At 41.2% G+C, this 17,792-nt stretch overlaps 1 protein-coding gene across 2 annotated transcripts in view; it reads left to right on the top strand.

Annotated features, from left to right (window-relative positions):
- The window catches only part of rev3l (REV3 like, DNA directed polymerase zeta catalytic subunit), a 219,401-nt gene extending 206,587 nt beyond the window's left edge, over positions 1-12,814 (top strand). Inside the window, exons 30-32 of one of the 2 annotated variants that reach the window (XM_072246606.1) lie at positions 2,354-2,600; positions 10,104-10,313; positions 11,717-12,814. In XM_072246606.1, the coding sequence (XP_072102707.1) occupies positions 2,354-2,600; positions 10,104-10,313; positions 11,717-11,857 (598 nt within the window). In that variant the 3' untranslated portion in view covers positions 11,858-12,814. The remainder of the gene's footprint in view (positions 1-2,353; positions 2,601-10,103; positions 10,314-11,716) is intronic. The other variant, XM_072246620.1, reaches the window with a different exon arrangement.
- The last annotated feature ends 4,978 nt before the right edge of the window (positions 12,815-17,792 follow it).

Raw genomic sequence — 17,792 nt, 5'->3', positions numbered from 1 at the left:
AAGTGATCTGGATGAAAATGTGGATAGGTGGGTTAGTAAATTTGCAGATGATATGACGATTGGGGGTGTGGGTAGTGTAGATGACTAGCAAAGAATGCCGTTTTATATAGATCACTTACATATATGGGTGGAGAAATGGCAGATGGATTTTAACCTGGCCCCCTTGGTAGGTCAAATGCAGAGACAGTACTCTGTTAAGGGCAAGATCTTAAACAGTGTTGATGAGCAGAGGGATCTTAGGGTTCAAGTTCATAGCTACCTGAAACTGTCTACACAGGTTGATAAGGTGGTCAAGAAGGCACATATTAGTAGAGGCATTAAGTTTAAAAGTCAGGAAGTTGTGTTGTTGCTTTATAAAACTCTAGTTAGGCTGCATCTGGAGCATTACATACAGTTCTGGTCACCCCGTTATAGAAAGGATGTTAAGGCTTTGGAGAGGGTTCTAAAGAGGTTTACCAGGATGTTGCCTGGATGTGCTATAACAAGAGTTTGGATAAACTTGGGTTGTTTTCTCTGGAGTGGTGGATGCTGATTGGAGATCTGATAGAGGTTTGTAAGGTTATGAGAGGCAGAGATAGAGTAGACAGGCAGCATCTTTTTCCCAGATTTGAAATGTCTTGATACCAGAGGGCATGCATTTAAGTTGAGGTGGTAATTTCATTAAGAGATGAGGAACAAGTTTTGTTGCTTGGGGTGTTGGTAGGGGCAGAAATATTAGAAACTTTTAAGAGATGTTTAGATGGGCGTGTGAATGTGAGGAACACGGAAGGATATGGGGATAGTATAGGCAGAAGAGATTAGTTAGCTATTTGATTACTAATTTGATTGGTTCTCGAATCAGCAAAGCATGGAAGGATACATCCCCACACAAAATGCTGGAGGAACTCAGCAAGCTAGGCAGCATCATTTTGGGCCGAGACCCTTCGTCAGGACTGGAAAAAAAAAGATGAATCAGAGTTAGAAGGTGGGGCGAGGAGAGGAAGAAACACTAGGTGATAGGTGAAACCAGGAGAAGGGGGGAGTGGTGAAGTAAAGAGCTGGGAAGTTGGTTGGTGAAAGAGGTACAAGGCTGGAGAAGGGGGGATCTGAAAGGAGAGGACAAAAGGCCATGGAAGAAGGAGTACTGGAGGGAGCTGATGGGCAGGTAAGGAGATAAAATATGAGAGAGAGCTGGGAATGGTGAGGGGGAGGGAGCATTAACGGAATTTCGAGAAATTGATGTTCAGGTTGGAGGTTACCCAGATGGAATATAAGGTGTTGCTTCTCCAACCTCACTGTGGACTCATTGCAACAGTAGAGGAGGCCATGGACTGGCATGTGGGAATGGACAGTAGAATTAAAATGGGTGGCAGCTGGGAGATCCTGCTTTTTCTGGTAGACAGAGCATAGATGCTCAGAGAAGCAGCCTCCCAGTATACGCTGAGTCTCATACACAGAAGCCACTCCAGGAGTACCGAATATATTAGATGATCCCAACAGACTCACAACTGAAATGCCACTTCACCGGGAAGGACTGTTTGGGCCCTGAATGGTAGTGAACGATGAGGTGTAGGGGGAGTTGCAGCACTTGTTCCGCTTGCAAGGATAACTACCGGGAGGGACAAATTAACAAAGGAGTCGAATGGGGAGCAATTGCTGTGGAAAGCAGGAAGTTGGGGGTGGGGTGGGAAGATGTGCTTGGTGGTGGGATCCCATTGGAGATGATGGAAATTACGGAGAATTATGTTCTGGACACGGAAGCTAATGGAGTGGTAGGTGAGGACAAGAGGAACCCTATCCCTGGTAGGGTGGCGGGAGGACAGGGTGAGGGCAGATATGTGCGAAACGGCAGCGATGTGGTTGAGGGCAGCATTGATGGTAGAGGGAGGGAAACTCCTTTCTTTGAAAAAGAAAGAAAAGCCTTATCATGAGAGCAGATGTGGTGGAGGTGGAGGAATTGAGAGAAGGAGATGGTGTTTTTACTAATAACAAGGTGGGAAGAGGTACAGTCCACCTAGCTGTGAGAGTCAGTATATTTATAATAGACATCAGTAGATAAGCTGTCTCCGGAGATAGAGACAGAAAAATCAGAAAAAAGAGGTGTTGGAAAGGACCATGTAAATTTGAGAGCAGAGCAGAAGTTGGACTATATTCTTTTCCATAGATGCTGCCTGGCCTGCTGAGTTCCAGCATTTTTTGTGTGTTGCTTGGATTTCCAACATCTGCATGATTTTCTTGTTTGTGAAAGGACACATCCCAGTGGGATTATTGTAAATAGGTAAATGGCTGGCTGGATGTGATGAGCTAAAGGACCTGTTGCTATGCTTTATAACTCTGACTCCATAAATTACTAATCTTCTCTTGCTCCCATTAGGAGGATGCTGACATATGATCGCCGATCTGAACCCAGAGTAGGCGAAAGGGTCCCTTATGTGATTATATATGGAATGCCAGGCTTGCCTCTCATCCAGCTTGTCAGACGACCAATTGAGGTGCTGCAGGATCCCAGCTTGAGGCTAAATGCTACCTACTACATCACCAAACAGATTCTGCCACCACTCAACAGAATTTTCTCTCTGATAGGTGTGGATGTTTTCAGCTGGTACCATGAGCTACCCAGGGTAAGAAACTGAGATCTCCTCACAAGCACACCACAGTGTAGCATTGCCTTGTTTTTAATTATTGATCTATTAACATAAGTCAATTCTTGACCATCATAAATTATGGAAATGAAACTGACAGAAAATGCGAACAGCTCTAGAAGGTGGTCATTCTCACAGAGAAAGTCAGCATGATGGAGCTGGTCTCCTCTCACTCACTTGCACTTCTCTGTGCTAACTTACTTCCACCTTCAAATCCCAGTTTTACCACCACATGTTTTCTTGATTTGGAAGTGCCAGGCTTCCTTGTCTAACACAGTGGCCAATTCAATTACGTCTGCCAGTTGATCTGCACTGGATCTAAAAACTTGGCTACGGACACCATCTGGGCCAGATGCTTTCCCCAGATTCACTTTCCAGAAGACTGATCTTACAACAGTGACTGGGTTCAGATGTATTGGATGCTTTCTGGGTGGGTGGTGAAATTCCAATTCCCTTCTGTTCAAAACTTGCACAGAGTGCATTAAGCTTATTGGGAAAGGATGCACTGTTGTTGGCAATGCTGCCTGACTTGGTTTATAGACAATTGTAGCGTGTGAGCCCTGCCACACCTGACGGCTGGTCGATTTTGGACTAGTATTGTAGAATCACTGACTTGTATGTTATGAAATTTGTTTTGTGGCACCAGTATAGTGCAAAGATGTAAAAAAAAAAACAACAACAACTATAAATTTCAAAATAAATAGCACATATAAAGGAATAATGAGATTCATGAGTTCATAGACTGTGTAGTGGCCAATTCTAACCAAAATAATTGTCACTGCCGGCGACCCCACAGATTTGTAATACTTGTATGACATATCCTCAGCTCCAATAATGATTGTTCCAAAGTCGAAGGTATGTATTCAATCCTTTATTAGCAAACATACAGTCTTGAAGAGATGAAACTTAAGCAAAATTAAGCAATCAACAAAAGATACGACATCCATCAACCCCCCCCACCAGCTGCAAACTGCCACGAACAAAGCACAAAGACATAACTTATTCCCTTCACTTTTACCACACCCCCCTCTTGTGACGAGTTACCATAATAAACTCGCAGCACAGAATATAATGCAGAAAGAGAACAGACGCATGGCTGCTACATTCCAGTCCCCTAATTATTAAACTAGAATAATTACAACTACATGTTATCATGATAAGGGAGACATGAAATCTCAACATTTACAGAAATGTTCTCATTCTGGTAAGTAGACTATCCTGGATTGAGACCACCACCTGACAAACCAGGATGTCCATCTTGACTGTATCCAGGAAAATCCGTCTTGATTTGCTGCCGTCTAAACTCATCCAAGCACAAAATTGAAGTTGCATTAATTAACCAGAGCTGAGCATAATCTCTTCGACCACCATCATCTCCTTTCAGTGGTCCGTTAACAGTACAACCCAGCATTGTTCTAATTGCATACGGTCCATCACTGCAAACCACTTGCAACAGCTCCAATGCCTGAGGCACGCTTGCTCCTATCAGCAGCTGAATGTCTGACTCAATTTCCGGCAAATGAATATGCCTCAGGTGAGATTATTCCTGAAGATCTCTCTGATGAAGAATGTTCCTCTTGTGGACAGGCATACGTTCCTGTGTATAGGTGTTAGACATTTCACAGTAGTTCTCACTACCTAAGCCAGCAACTTCCAATCCTGAAACGAAGTAGCTACTCATAACCTCTTGACCCGTGGTGTGTAAGAGAACGCATGTTCCTTTTCCTGCCAGATTTAGCTGTTGTGCTTCCTTGATCTAGGAAAGCATAAGTAACCACTGTCTTGTTACTCTTCTTAATCACCTGAACTAGAATTATAGGAAGTTTACGATCATGTAAGGCCATTAGATATCAGGGCATCACTCATTGCTGCGTTTGATTCATTCGTGGCTTGTTTCAAATCTGTATCCTTGTCTTCTGTGAATATGAAATATATTGGGATGCTTGCTACTGCATACCTTGCATGAAAGATGCTTCCTGCAATCCTTGCTGAAGTGTCCTGTACACAGACAACCAAAGCAGATACCATTTTCTTTAGGAAGGCAGCCTTTTTCTCCAGCTGAGAACACAAATCCGAAGTACATTCACCCTTTCAAAACAGACGAACCCTTTCATTAGTTACAGGTTCAGTTTTAGCTTTATTTAGCCACAGTGGTAGCAATGCTGCTTCTTTTAGCTTTAGAATAATCAGTGAGGTAGCATCATATATGTTCTCAAACAATGGGTGTGTGGCAATCTTTACTTATCTTTCAATAAAATCAGTAACCTTTCATTTGTGCCTTTCTTGAAGTTTATAGACTGTCAGTCTCCCACTAAGTTTATCAGGCAATTTGTTTACCAGAGTCCTCTTGTTAGCAGGCATGACCTGCACATCTTCCATGTCATTGCAGCACCCTCTAAGAAAAAGATTGTAACCTTGAAGAGCTTTCACACCTTCTGATTTGATGTGCAGCCAAGAAAGAGCATTTTCCAAGTAGGCCGCAGTTTTGTGCTCATTGCCAAAATGTTCCTGAGTAAAGCTTGGGCCTTTAGGTATCCTTGCTCTGGGCTGGCTCAATGGCAACTCTTGACATGCTTTCGGGTAACTTCCAGTGCATTCTTCAAGAAAATAGATGGTTACCATAATCATCAGTCTTGCCTTCGTTGCTGTTCTTGAAAGCCCTCGTAAATGAATGATACTGTGATGGATTGCTGTCGAAAATTTGAATCTCTCTTTTTGGCAGAGATGCCATGCGCTGTCATTGCATCAATAAGCTTGTTATTTCCTTTTGTGTCTTTATGACCTCCAACACATCATACTGTGAATTAATGTCCTCAGAAGCACCTTGGCGCAGACTGAGAGTGAAGATCCTTGAGCAACTCCTTGGGGGTTCAGACTCGTGGCTCATAGACACCAGCAACAAATGTGTCCACATTGACGTCAAGTATGTTGGATTTCCTTGACATCACATCAACATAGGAACCCTCACCATAAAACTGTCCTGCTGGAGTACATTTAGCATCCACAGCACTTGAAGCCCTTAGCACTTTAACTGTGGACATCTTGGCTGCAATTTCTTCCTGCAACTTAAGCTGCTCCATCTTCAGCAATGTATGTTTATCCCTCAATATTTGTTGTCTTGAGCATAGCTCAGCTAAATCAGCCTCTGTTTTAATACATGTCAGGGAGGTATCAGATGGATGGGACTATCTGCTCGTAATAGAACTTGCTGCATGCACATAAGATGCACTGTCTTCAGGTTGTACATCATCTTGGAAGTCATCAGCTTTATATGTAGTCACAGCATGTTTTGTGGCTTTATAAAATATTTTCATTTCCTCCACCATTTTGACCTTCAATAGTACATTTAATTTCTCTTGGTCTTGACTTCAAGCTCACTGCTACCAGCTTGTGTTGTTTTCCAAGAATGTGAACCAAACAGAACAACGTATATTCAATTCCGATGTTGACAGTGGAAGTATTTCAGCATTTCAACAGAACCGAGCTTGAAACCTTAAACAAACACCGCTGTACAGCCTACAGTCCTCAAAGAATGTGACTCGTTCCCATAATAAATATAATAAATGTGCAACACATAACGCAGTGCAGATAGAGAACAGATGTATGGCTCCTACAGGCAGTTCAGAAACCTGATAGCAAATGGTAACTATGCTTCCTAAAACATTGAGCATGGGTCTTTAGGCTCCTGTGCTGCCTCTCCAGTGGTAATGAGAAGAGGGTATGTCCCGGATAGCGAGGGTCCTTAACATAGAAACATAGAAAATAGGTGCAGGAGTAGGCAATTCAGCCCTTTGAGCCTGCACCGCCATTTATTATGATCATGGCTGATCATCCAACTCAGAACCCCGCCCCAGCCTTCCCTCCATACCCCCTGATCCCCATAGGCACAAGGGCCATATCTAACTCCCTCTTAGATATAGCCAATGAACTGGTCTCAACTGTTTCCTGTGGCAGAAAATTCCACAGATTCACCACTCTGTGTGAAGAAGTTTTTCCTAATCTCGGTCCTAAAAGGCTTCCCCTTTATCCTCAAACTGTGACCCCTTGTTCTGGACTTCCCCAACATCGGGAACAATCTTCCTGCATCTAGCCTGTCCACTCCCTTTAGAATTTTATACGTTTCAATCAGATCCCCCCTCAATCTTCTAAATTCCAACGAGTACAAGCCCAGTTCATCCAGTCTTTCTTCATATGAAAGTCCTGCCATCCCAGGAATCAATCTGGTGAACCTTCTTTGTACTCCCTCTATGGCAAGGATGTCTTTCCTCAGATTAGGGGACCAAAACTGCACACAATACTCCAGGTGTGGTCTCACCAAGGCCTTGTACAACTGCAGTAGTACCTCCCTGCTCCTGTACTTGAATCCTCTTGCTATAAATGCCAGCATGCCATTCGCCTTTTTCACCGCCTGCTGTACCTGCATGCCCACTTTCAATGACTGGTGTATAATGACACCCAGGTCTCGTTGCACCTCCCCTTTTCCTAATCGGCCACCATTCAGATAATCTGTTTTCCTATTTTTGCCACCAAAGTGGATAACTTCACATTTATCCACATTAAATTGCATCTGCCATGAATTTGCCCACTCACCCAACCTATCCAAGTCACTCTGCATCCTCTTAGCATCCTCCTCACATCTAACACTGCCACCCAGCTTCGTGTCATCCGCAAACTTGGAGATGCTGCATTTAATTCCCTCGTCCAAGTCATTAATATATATTGTAAACAACTGGGGTCCCAGCACTGAGCCTTGCGGTACCCCGCTAGTCACCGCCTGCCATTCTGAAAAGGTTCCGTTTATTCCCACTCTTTGCTTCCTGTCTGCTAACCAATTCACCATCCACATCAATACCTTACCCCCAATACCGTGTGCTTTAAGTTTGCACACTAATCTCCTGTGTGGGACCTTGTCAAAAGCCTTTTGAAAATCCAAATATACCACATCCACTGGTTCTCCCCTATCCACTCTACTAGTTGCATCCTCAAAAAATTCTGAGATTCATCAGACGTGATTTTCCTTTCACAAATCCATGTTGACTTTGTCCGATGATTTCACCGCTTTCCAAATGTGCTGTTATCACATCTTTGATAACTGACTCCAGCAGTTTCCCCAGCACCGACGTTAGGCTAACCGGTCTATAATTCCCCGGTTTCTCTCTCCCTCCTTTTTTAAAAAGTGGGGTTACATTAGCCACCCTCCAATCCTTAGGAACTAGTCCAGAATCTCACGAGTTTTGAAAAATTATCACTAATGCATCCACTATTTCTTGGGCTACTTCCTTAAGCACTCTAGGATGCAGACCATCTGGCCCTGGGGATTTATCTGCCTTCAATCCCTTTAATTTACCTAACACCACTTCCCTACTAACATGTATTTCGCTCAGTTCCTCCATCTCACTGGACCCTCTGTCCCCTACTATTTCTGGAAGATTATTTATGTCCTCCTTAGTGAAGACAGAACCAAAGTAATTATTCAATTGGTCTGCCATGTCCTTGCTCCCCATAATCAATTCACCTGTTTCTGTCTGTAGGGGACCTACATTTGTCTTTTCCTTTTTACATATCTATAAAAGCTTTTACAGTCAGTTTTTATGTTCCATGCCAGTTTTCTCTCATAATCTTTTTTCCCCTTCCTAATTAAGCCCTTTGTCCTCCTCTGCTGAACTCTGAATTTCTCCCAGTCCTCAGGTGAGCCACTTTCTCTGGCTAATTTGTATGCTTCTTCTTTGGAATTGATACTATCCCTAATTTCTCTTGTCAACCATGGGTGCACTACCTTCCTTGATTTATTCTTTTGCCAAACTGGGATGAACAATTGTTGTAGTTCATCCATGCAACGTTTAAATGCTTGCCATTGCATATCCACCGTCAATCCTTTAAGTGTCATTTGCCAGTCTAACTTAGCTAATTCACGTCTCATACCTTCAAAGTTACTCCTCTTTAAGTTCAGAACCTTTGTTTCTGAATTAACTATGTCACTCTCCATCTTAATGAAGAATTCCACCATATTATGGTCACTCTTACCCAAGGGGCCTCTCACGACAAGATTGCTAATTAATCCTTCCTCATTGCTCAAAACCCAGTCCAGAATAGCCTGCTCTCTAGTTGGTTCCTGGACATGTTGGTTCAAAAAACCATCCCGCATACATTCCAAGAAATCCCCTTCCTCAGCACCTTTACCAATTTGGTTCACCCAATCTACATGTAGATTGCAGTCACCCATTATAACTGCTGTTCCTTTATTGCACACATTTCTAATTTCCTGTTTAATACCATCCCCGACCTCACTACTACAGTTAGGTGGCCTGTACACAACTCCCACCAGCGTCTTCTGCCCCTTAGTGTTACGCAGCTCTACCCATATCGATCCCACATCTTCCTGGCTTATGTCCTTCCTTTCTATTGCGTTAATCTCTTCTTTAACCAGCAACGCCACCCCGCCTCCCCTTCCTTCATGTCTATCCCTCCTGAATATTGAATATCCCTGAACGTTGAGCTCCCATCCTTGGTCACCCTGGAGCCATGTCTCTGTGATCCCAACTATATCATAATCATTAATAACAATCTGCACTTTCAATTCATCCACTTTATTACGAATGCTCCTTGCATTGATACACAAAGCCTTTAACGATGGATGTTGCCTTCTTGAGGCACCACCTTTAGAAGATATCCCTGATGTGGTGGGTTGAGCCTTTAATGGAGCTGGCTGAGTCTACAATCCTGGTTGTTTTTTTTTTTTTGATCCTGTGCATTGGAGCCTTCATACCCTGACAGCGATGCAACCAGTCAGAATACTATTGTTCTTCTGTAGGAATTTTGCAGGAGACTTTGACATGCCCCTAATGAAGTAGAGCCACTGGCATACCTTCTTAATGATTACACTCCTCGGGTTCAAGAATGTCTTGCCTCCGTTCCAGACATGTGGCTTCTGGGTGTTCAGTGTAGACTCTTCCTTGGATGGGGCTGTTGGGTTGGATGGGTGGATAGTTCCTGAGATGCTGCACTCCTTTCATTACTCTGTGTGCTTCCAGTGCAGGACTACAAAAGGTTCAATGCCTTGATACTCCTGCAGGAGGCAACAGGGATGTTGCACTTCTGCAAGGGAACTCTGAGCATATCCTTGAATTTTTTCCTCTGTCTTCTTTCCTTAGTGTGTGTTGCAATTGTCTGTTCTTAATGGTACTGAGGCGCACACAGCATGGTTAGTGAGTAGTGCAGCATTAAATCAGCAGTGCAATCAACTGTGGGCTTATCTGATCATATCAGTGCCACATCAGCAGTTCCTTTACCACAGCTTAGCACCTTCTCCAGGATAACTAAGGATGAACAACTAAATGCCTATGAAGTCCATATCCTTTGAATAAATATATTTTTTTAAAATGTCTATTGTTTTAATTTGCTTTAAAATGAAAGAAACTAGCCCTCTTTAAAAACTCGTCAATAATTGAAGTGTCCATAATTTTTTTTTTCAATACTTTGCAGGTACAAAAGGTGCTTTCAGCAGTACGGAGTGAACCAGATGCTCGTAAAGGAACCATCTCACAGTATTTCACCACTCTGCACTGCCCAGTCTGTGATCAGTTGACACAACTGGGCATCTGCAGCAAGTGCCGAAGCAACCCTCAGCAAGTATCTGTGATCCTTCATCAGGAGATTCGGGAATGGGAATGGAAGCAGGCTCAACTGCTGAAGGTACTTCATATGGATAGTATTGGTGTATGCATAAAATAACCAGAGATTGAAATCATAAACCACTGGACAAAAACTTAGTTCTGCTCAATTTTCTTTGCTGTGGTCACTGTGTTTTGAGGATTACCTTCTGTATCCCATCGCACAGATTGAGCAGAGCACCAAGATAAATGCAGGGTTCATGTGTTGGAATGTAGTCAGGTAAGAAGTGGAGTGGCTGGAGAGCAACATCATCTACTAGAATCAACCTCCCCACCAGTTCATGTTGGTTGGTAAAGCTATTCTGAGACCACTTATGCCATCATTTCCAACAGGCAGACAGTGTGAATGAAGTACTTGATCAAAGCATTTACCAGGACAGTTCACTTATCAGGGTTCTTCTGCCTCTTTAATGCATCGCCTTCCTTTCTAAATGCATGAATTTTCATTTGCCCAGAATGTCCCATGAATAGTTAATATAACCAGGCTTTAATCATTTTTGTACTATATCTATGACCCTGGCTACATCCCCCCACTCCAGTGATGAAAATACAATACCAGAGGCTCTGATGTTAATAATTGGAGAAGTAGTACATTGAATTGTCTGTTGTATGTTGAAATGTTGGCTGTAGGCACTGTCTGAGGTGAGAGATTTTGTGCACTCAAGATCTGCTGCTATTTCATTTGCAGTACATGTTCTTGAAGTGAAAGAACAAGCTTTTTTGTTTTATCAGTCACATGGACTTTTCTAAAATTGCTTAGTATTTAATGTACTGCATTTATGATCCATATATGACCTATTCCATTGTATTTAATATTTCCCAATCCATCACAGGTTTTCTATTGTTGGGGTGTTTGCCAGTCTGAGTACTGCCATAGGCTAACATTCATCCAAACAGCCAAGTGTGATCACTTCAGAACCTCATTCTGAGAGCATCACTCACAGCAGTCCCAAACTACTTGAGAGTTACAGCCAGGCTTGGAAGGTCTAATGATTTGCAACTCGCTCCCTTATTGGAAGTGATATTTATCGTGCCCACATTAGCAGTGAGCTGCATTTGTGTAATGTAGTCCCATGGAGGAAAGATAAGGGAGTAGTTGCAAAGAACCAAACTGTTAGCTGAAGGGCCAAGCAGTGAATGGGAATTATGAAGTCATTGGTGTGAAGTGGCTGAAAGCAAACTCAGTCGGGAGATGGAAAGAGGAATAATTTTCTTCAAATATTTATTTCCGGTTCCTGTCTGTATTGTTTGCTCTATGAATTTGCTAGATATCAAAAACTTATTTCTATTTGGTGTCCTTTAAGTTAGCAAATTTACTTTCATGAGCAATAGTCACAGCTAAATACCATTTCATTTTCGGTAAATTTTCTAATGTCTAGTTCTCTGCCTTTTAAATTTGTTCGCTCACAGAATTCTTGTTTCTAGATTTGCAGGAATTGCACAGGCTGTGTTGACAAACAGGTTCAATGCATTTCGCTGGATTGCCCAGTTCTGTACAAGCTCTTCAGCGTTAGCCGTGACCTCATTAAAGCCCCTTATCTTCGTCAATTGTTGGACCAGTTTTAACAACTCTAATCCACTTTGAAGCATGAGTGAATGCTTCTCTCTCGTCTACATTTTCTTGTGTACTGTTGATCATGGTGAGCTAAGACTCCAAGATCTGACCAGTTTTGAGTGTGAATGTTACAGTATTGCAACAAAGGGTCAATCAAGTAATCATTTCACTTGTTAAGAGTTTATTTCCACTGTAATGGATGATTAAACAGCCCTGTAAATAAATGTACAGTAATTTCATATCCAGTTATGTTAAATGGAATTCAGATCTACAAATAATTTACAAACTGTGGTGCAAATTTCCAGCTGCATATGTTTACAAATGATTTTTTTACAATATATTGGTCTGTGTTGTATGTTTTGAAAGCTGTTTTCAATTCTATATTTTTGTTTATTTTTTGATAGTTGCTTTATAGCGTGTGCACCGTAGTAAACTTGCAGTACAAAATGTAGCAGTTTGTTAAAAGCAAGGTCATGTTGATGTTTCTGGGTGCTTTGCTACAACAACAATCATGGCTAGACAGGATATTGGAAACAGTGCGATTTGGGGTTGTTGCAATATTTTAATTATTTATTTGGATTATATTATGGCACTTGATATCTTTTTAAAAATTTATATTGTTTTCAGAGAAAAGTTTAACATTTTCTTTCTGTGAAGTTTAATTTGCCAAAATTTGTATAAATAAGGCACTTTTCCCGATAGTTGTAAAGCTGCATTGAAATATAAAGGAACTCTATGATCCTGTTAATTTTGCATTTCTGATTTGTTATACTCCACTACTAATAATCCTGAACCCTGGATTTTTTATCTGCTTTTTGTTTAATACTGTTAATTTAGAAATCAGATTATTAAAAGTTCACCTTGTTTAAAATACTAAGTGTTCTGTAGAATGCAATCCTATAATCTCTTAAATAGCAAAGGATAGGGTTCAATGCAAGTATATAGTTGAAAGATACAGTGGCATGCAAAAGTTTGGGCGCCCCGGTCAAAATTTCTGTTACTGTGAATAGTTAAGTGAGTAGAAGATGACCTGATCTCCAAAAGTCATAAAGTTAAAGATGAAACATTCTTTTCAACATTTTAAGCAAGATTAGTGTGTTATTTTTGTTTTGTACAATTTTAGAGTGGGGAAAAAAAGGAAAGGAGCACCATGCAAAAGTTTAGGCACCCCAGGAGATTGAGCTCTCATAACTTTTACCAAGATCTTGGACCTTAATTAGCTTGTTAGGGCTATGACTTGTTCACAGTCATCGTTAGGAAAGGACAGGTGATGCAAATTTCAAAGCTTTATAAATACCCTGACTCCTCAAACCTTGTCCCAGCAATCAGCAGCCATAGCCTCCTCTAAGTAGCTGCTTAGCACTCTGAAAATTAAAATAAATTATGCCCACAAAGCAGAAGGAGGCTATAAGAAGATAGCAAAGCGTTTTCAGGTAGCCATTTTCTCAGTTTGTAATGTAATTAAGAAATGGCAGTTAACAGGAACGGTGGAAGTCAAGTTGAGGTCTGAAAGACCAAGAAAACTTTCCGAGAGAACTGCTTGTAGGATTGCTAGAAAGGCAAATCAAAACTCCCATTTGACTGCAAAAGATGTTCAGGAAGATTTAGCAGACTCTGGAGTGGTGGCACACTGTTCTACTGTGCTGTGACACCTGCACAAATATGACCTTCATGGAAGAGTCATCAGAAGAAAACCTTTCCTGCATCCTCACCACAAAATTCAGTGTCAGATGTTTGCAAAGGACCATCTAAACAAGCCTGATGCATTTTGGAAACAAGTCCTGAGGACTGATGAAATTAAAATACAACTTCTTGGCCGCAATGAACAAAGGTATGTTTGAAGAAAAAAGGGTGCAGAATTTCATGAAAAGAACACGTCTCCAACTGTTAAGCACGGGGGTGGATCGATCATGCTTTGGGCTTGTGTTGCAGCCAGTGGCATGGGGAACATTTCATTGGTAGAGGGAAGAATGAATTCAATTAAATACCAGCAAATTCTGGAAGCAAACATCACACCGTCTGTTTGTAAAAAAAAAAAAAAAGCTGAAGATGAAAAGAGGATGGCTTCTACAACAGGATGATGATCCTAAAGACACCCCAAAATCCACAATGGACTACCTCAAGAGGCACAAGCTGAAGGTTTTGCCATGGCCCTCACAGTCCTCTGACCTAAACATCATCGAAAAAATGTGGCTAGACCTCAAAAGAACAGTGCATGCAAGACGGGCCCAAAAATCTCACAGAACTGGAAGCCTTTTGCAAGGAAGAATGGGTGAAAATCCCCCAAACAAGAATTGAAAGACTCTTAGCTGGCTACAGAAAGTGTTTACAAGCTGTGATGCTTGCCAAAGGGATTGTAACTAAGTACTGCCATGCAGGGTGCCCAAACTTTTGCTTTGGGCCCTTTTCCTTTTTTGTTATTTTGAGACTGTAAAAGATGGAAATTGAAAATTAATCTTGCTTAAGATATTAAAGAAATGTCATTTTTTTCTTTATGCCTTTTGGAAATCAGGTCATCTTCTACTCACTTAGCTATTCACAGTAACAGAAATTTTGACCAGAGGTGCCCAAACTTTTGCATGCCACTGTGCTTGATCTAACAAATCCAATCTTGTTTCAGTTGCACTCTCTCTAAACATTTTGGCATGCATCCAAAAATCTAGAATAAAAATGCATGGCTAATTTCAAGGCTGAATAATTTGAAGTGAAATTGCAATCAACTTCATACATGTGTCACAACCAATTTTTTTTAAATTAGCGCTCTCTATATGCGGTAGAGAGAATTTTGGGCTTTCACCTCAGTCAAGGGAAGTGGAATAAGTGTGCAGAAGGTGCCACTGAAACAACTCCAGTTGCAAGAGACTATCCATATACTTGTGGTGCCAGAAATCAAGCAGTGGAGATAGATCAAGTTTACATTAGTTCCACAGTATTTCACTACTATTTTAAATGAAGTTTTTCCTTTCAGGTTGTAATTTTGTACACGTGCCTCCACAATATTTTAAGTAGAATCTGTTAATGCAGGGATAAATACTGCCAGGGTACTGGACTCCATTTGTGAGAAGACTTTCTTGGGTAGCTCCACTGCAGACTGTCTCCACTTATCTCTCAACTGAAAGACACAACCATGTAGTATACACAGTAAAGCAACCTAAACTTAAATTTGAACATCTGGACTAGGACTTCTCTCAATACTAGTAACTAAGCCACAGTTTCATTTCCAGCCTTACAACTAAGTAAACATTGAAATTCAAAAGCATACGTTAAAGAACTGATGCTTTATTAAACTATTGAAAGGTGAATAACATCTCATTAGTAAATATTCTAAGAAGGCTATATAGAGTGCTTATAAGAAGTATTTCTCTTCCCCCACCCACCAGCCAGAAGCTCTCATGTTGCATTGTTCTACAAATTCGAATCACAGTGGATTTAATTTGGCTTCTTGACACTGATCAACAGCAAAAGACTTATGTCAAAGTGAAAACAGGTCTCTACAAAGTGATCTAAATTAATTACAAATATAAAATAATAATTGATTGCATTTTATTCACCCCCTTCAAGTCAGTATTTAGTAGATGCTCCTTTGGCAGCTTTTACACCCTTGAGTCTGTGTGGATAGGTCTCTGCACATCTGGATACTGCAATGTTATCCCCATTTTTCTTTACAAAATTGCTCAAGCTCCATCAGATTGCATTTGGATCATGAGTGAACAGCCCTTTAAGTCCAGCCACAAATTCTCAATTGGATTGAGGTCTGGACTCTGACTTGGCCAGGATATTAACTGTTTTTAAGCCACTCCTGTGGCTTTATGCTCAGAGTCATTGTCTTGCCAGAACACATCTCCCAAGTCGCAGTTCTCTTGCAAACTGCAACAGGTTTTCCTCCAGGATTTCACTGTATTTTGCTGCATTCATTTTACCCTCCACATTCACAAGCCTTGCAGGGCCTGCTACAGTGAAGCAAACCGACAGCATGATGCAGCCACCACCAGCCAGAGTAGGGATGGTTTTGATGTGCAATGTTTGGCTTTCACCAAACATAGTGTTTAGTCTGATGGCCAAAAAGCTGAATTCTAGTTTCATCAGACCATAGAACCTTCTTCCAGTTCAGAACCTTCAACATGGCATTCTGGCCAAGATTTCATGAGGTTTTTCTCCCCCCCAACAGTGGCTTTCTCTTTGCCACTCTCCCATAAAGCTGCAACTAGTGAAGCACCAGGCAACAGTTGTTGTATGGGTAGTCTCTCCCATCTCAGCCACTGAGGCGCGTAACTCCTCCACAGGTGGCATAGGTCTCTTGGCCTCCCTCACTAGTCCCCTTCTTGCACACTCATTTTTTTAAGGATGGCCTACTCTAGGCAGATTTACATTTCTTGATGATTAGCTTAACCGTACTCTTAGGGATATTCAGTGGCTTGGAAATGTTCTTGTAACCAGCTCCTGGATTGTGCTTTTCAATAACCTTTTTGCGGAGTTGCTTGGAGTGTTCTTTTGTCTTTGTGGTGTAGTTTTTGCCAGGATACTGTCTCACTAGTAGTTGAACCTTCCAGATACAGGTATATTTTTACGACAATTGAAACACCTTGACTACGCACAGGTCTCCAAAAACAGATCTCCATTTAACTAATAATGTGATTTCTAAAACCAGTTGGCTGCACCAATGATGATTTGGTGTTTCATATTAAGCGGGAGGAGGGGTTGAATATGCAATCAGTTATTGTTTTATCTTTGTAATAATCTAGACCACTTTGTACAGATATGTTTTCTCTTTGACATGAGAGTCTTCTTCTGTTGATCTGTGTCAAAAAAGCCACATTAAAACCACTGTGATTCAATGTTGTGAAACAATAAAACATGAAAACTCCTAAGAAGCGTGAATACTACTTATAGGCACTGTAGAATTTCAATGTACTTATTTGATTACCTGTGAAACAACACTGATGCCATGTAGAACTTCCAAAGCTACAGCTAAGATAACCATTACAAAATGCAGTGTCCTAGCCTGTGCAAGTAAAGTAAAACACAGCAGCAAGAAATACTAATATTCATCTTAAAATAGCAAGTTCCAATGAAATAGTTCTATATTCAACATCTGTTGAAGCAATAATTCCCCTTCACCACCACCCATTCAGCTGTGCCCATAATACAGCTCAGAATAGAATAATTTCTTCCAACTATTTTGAGGCAAATCTAATACCAAGTGAGTTCATTGACAATCATCTACATGTTAATTGTTGGTGACACAGTAGTTAGTCTTGTAAAGAAGATTTTAAAATGCTAACAGGCACCAGTCCTCCAAGGTTTAGGCATATCACAGGGCAATCAGAACAAATAGCTGAAAACCAATACAGCAGATACTGTAAAATCAAGCAAAAACTATTTGAATTAGGCAACATCTATGAAAAGAACCAGTTAATATCTCATGTTAACCCTCTAAGCTTATGCTGACAGTCTCCATCTTTAGCTCCATTTCTGCACAAGCATTTTCAAAAGCTATAAAAAGGCTTTTGGCTGCATATGATAGGACAAAATTCCAGTCAGTGGGATGGGTTGTCGTGTAAAAGGTGGCCAAAATTGTAAAGGTTGACAAATAACAGGACTGAAAGTGTTATATTCAAGGAGGAGGAGGAGTGGCTCTCAGTTTAAAAAAAATTAAATCAAATCTTCAGTAAGAATTGATACAGGATCAAAAGATGCAGGGTACTTGTGCGTGGAGTAAGAAACTGCAGGAGTAAGAAACTGCAAGGGTAAGAGGAGCCTGATGGGAGTTATTTACAGGCCTCTGAACAGTAGTCCAGATGTGGTCTACAAACTACAGCAGCAGATAGTAAAAGCATATGAAAGGCAAAGTTACATTAGTTATGGGGGGGGGGAGGGGTGCAGAATTACAATATGCAGATAGATAGGGAAGCTCAAGTTCATGTTGGACCCTGAGAAAATTTGTGG

The sequence above is a fragment of the Mobula birostris genome, chromosome 2 (genome assembly GCF_030028105.1).
Source record: "Mobula birostris isolate sMobBir1 chromosome 2, sMobBir1.hap1, whole genome shotgun sequence".
NCBI classification, from domain to species: domain Eukaryota; kingdom Metazoa; phylum Chordata; class Chondrichthyes; order Myliobatiformes; family Myliobatidae; genus Mobula; species Mobula birostris.
The sequence above is the reverse complement of the archived record's forward strand: the minus strand, read 5'-3'. Positions and strand labels throughout refer to the sequence as shown.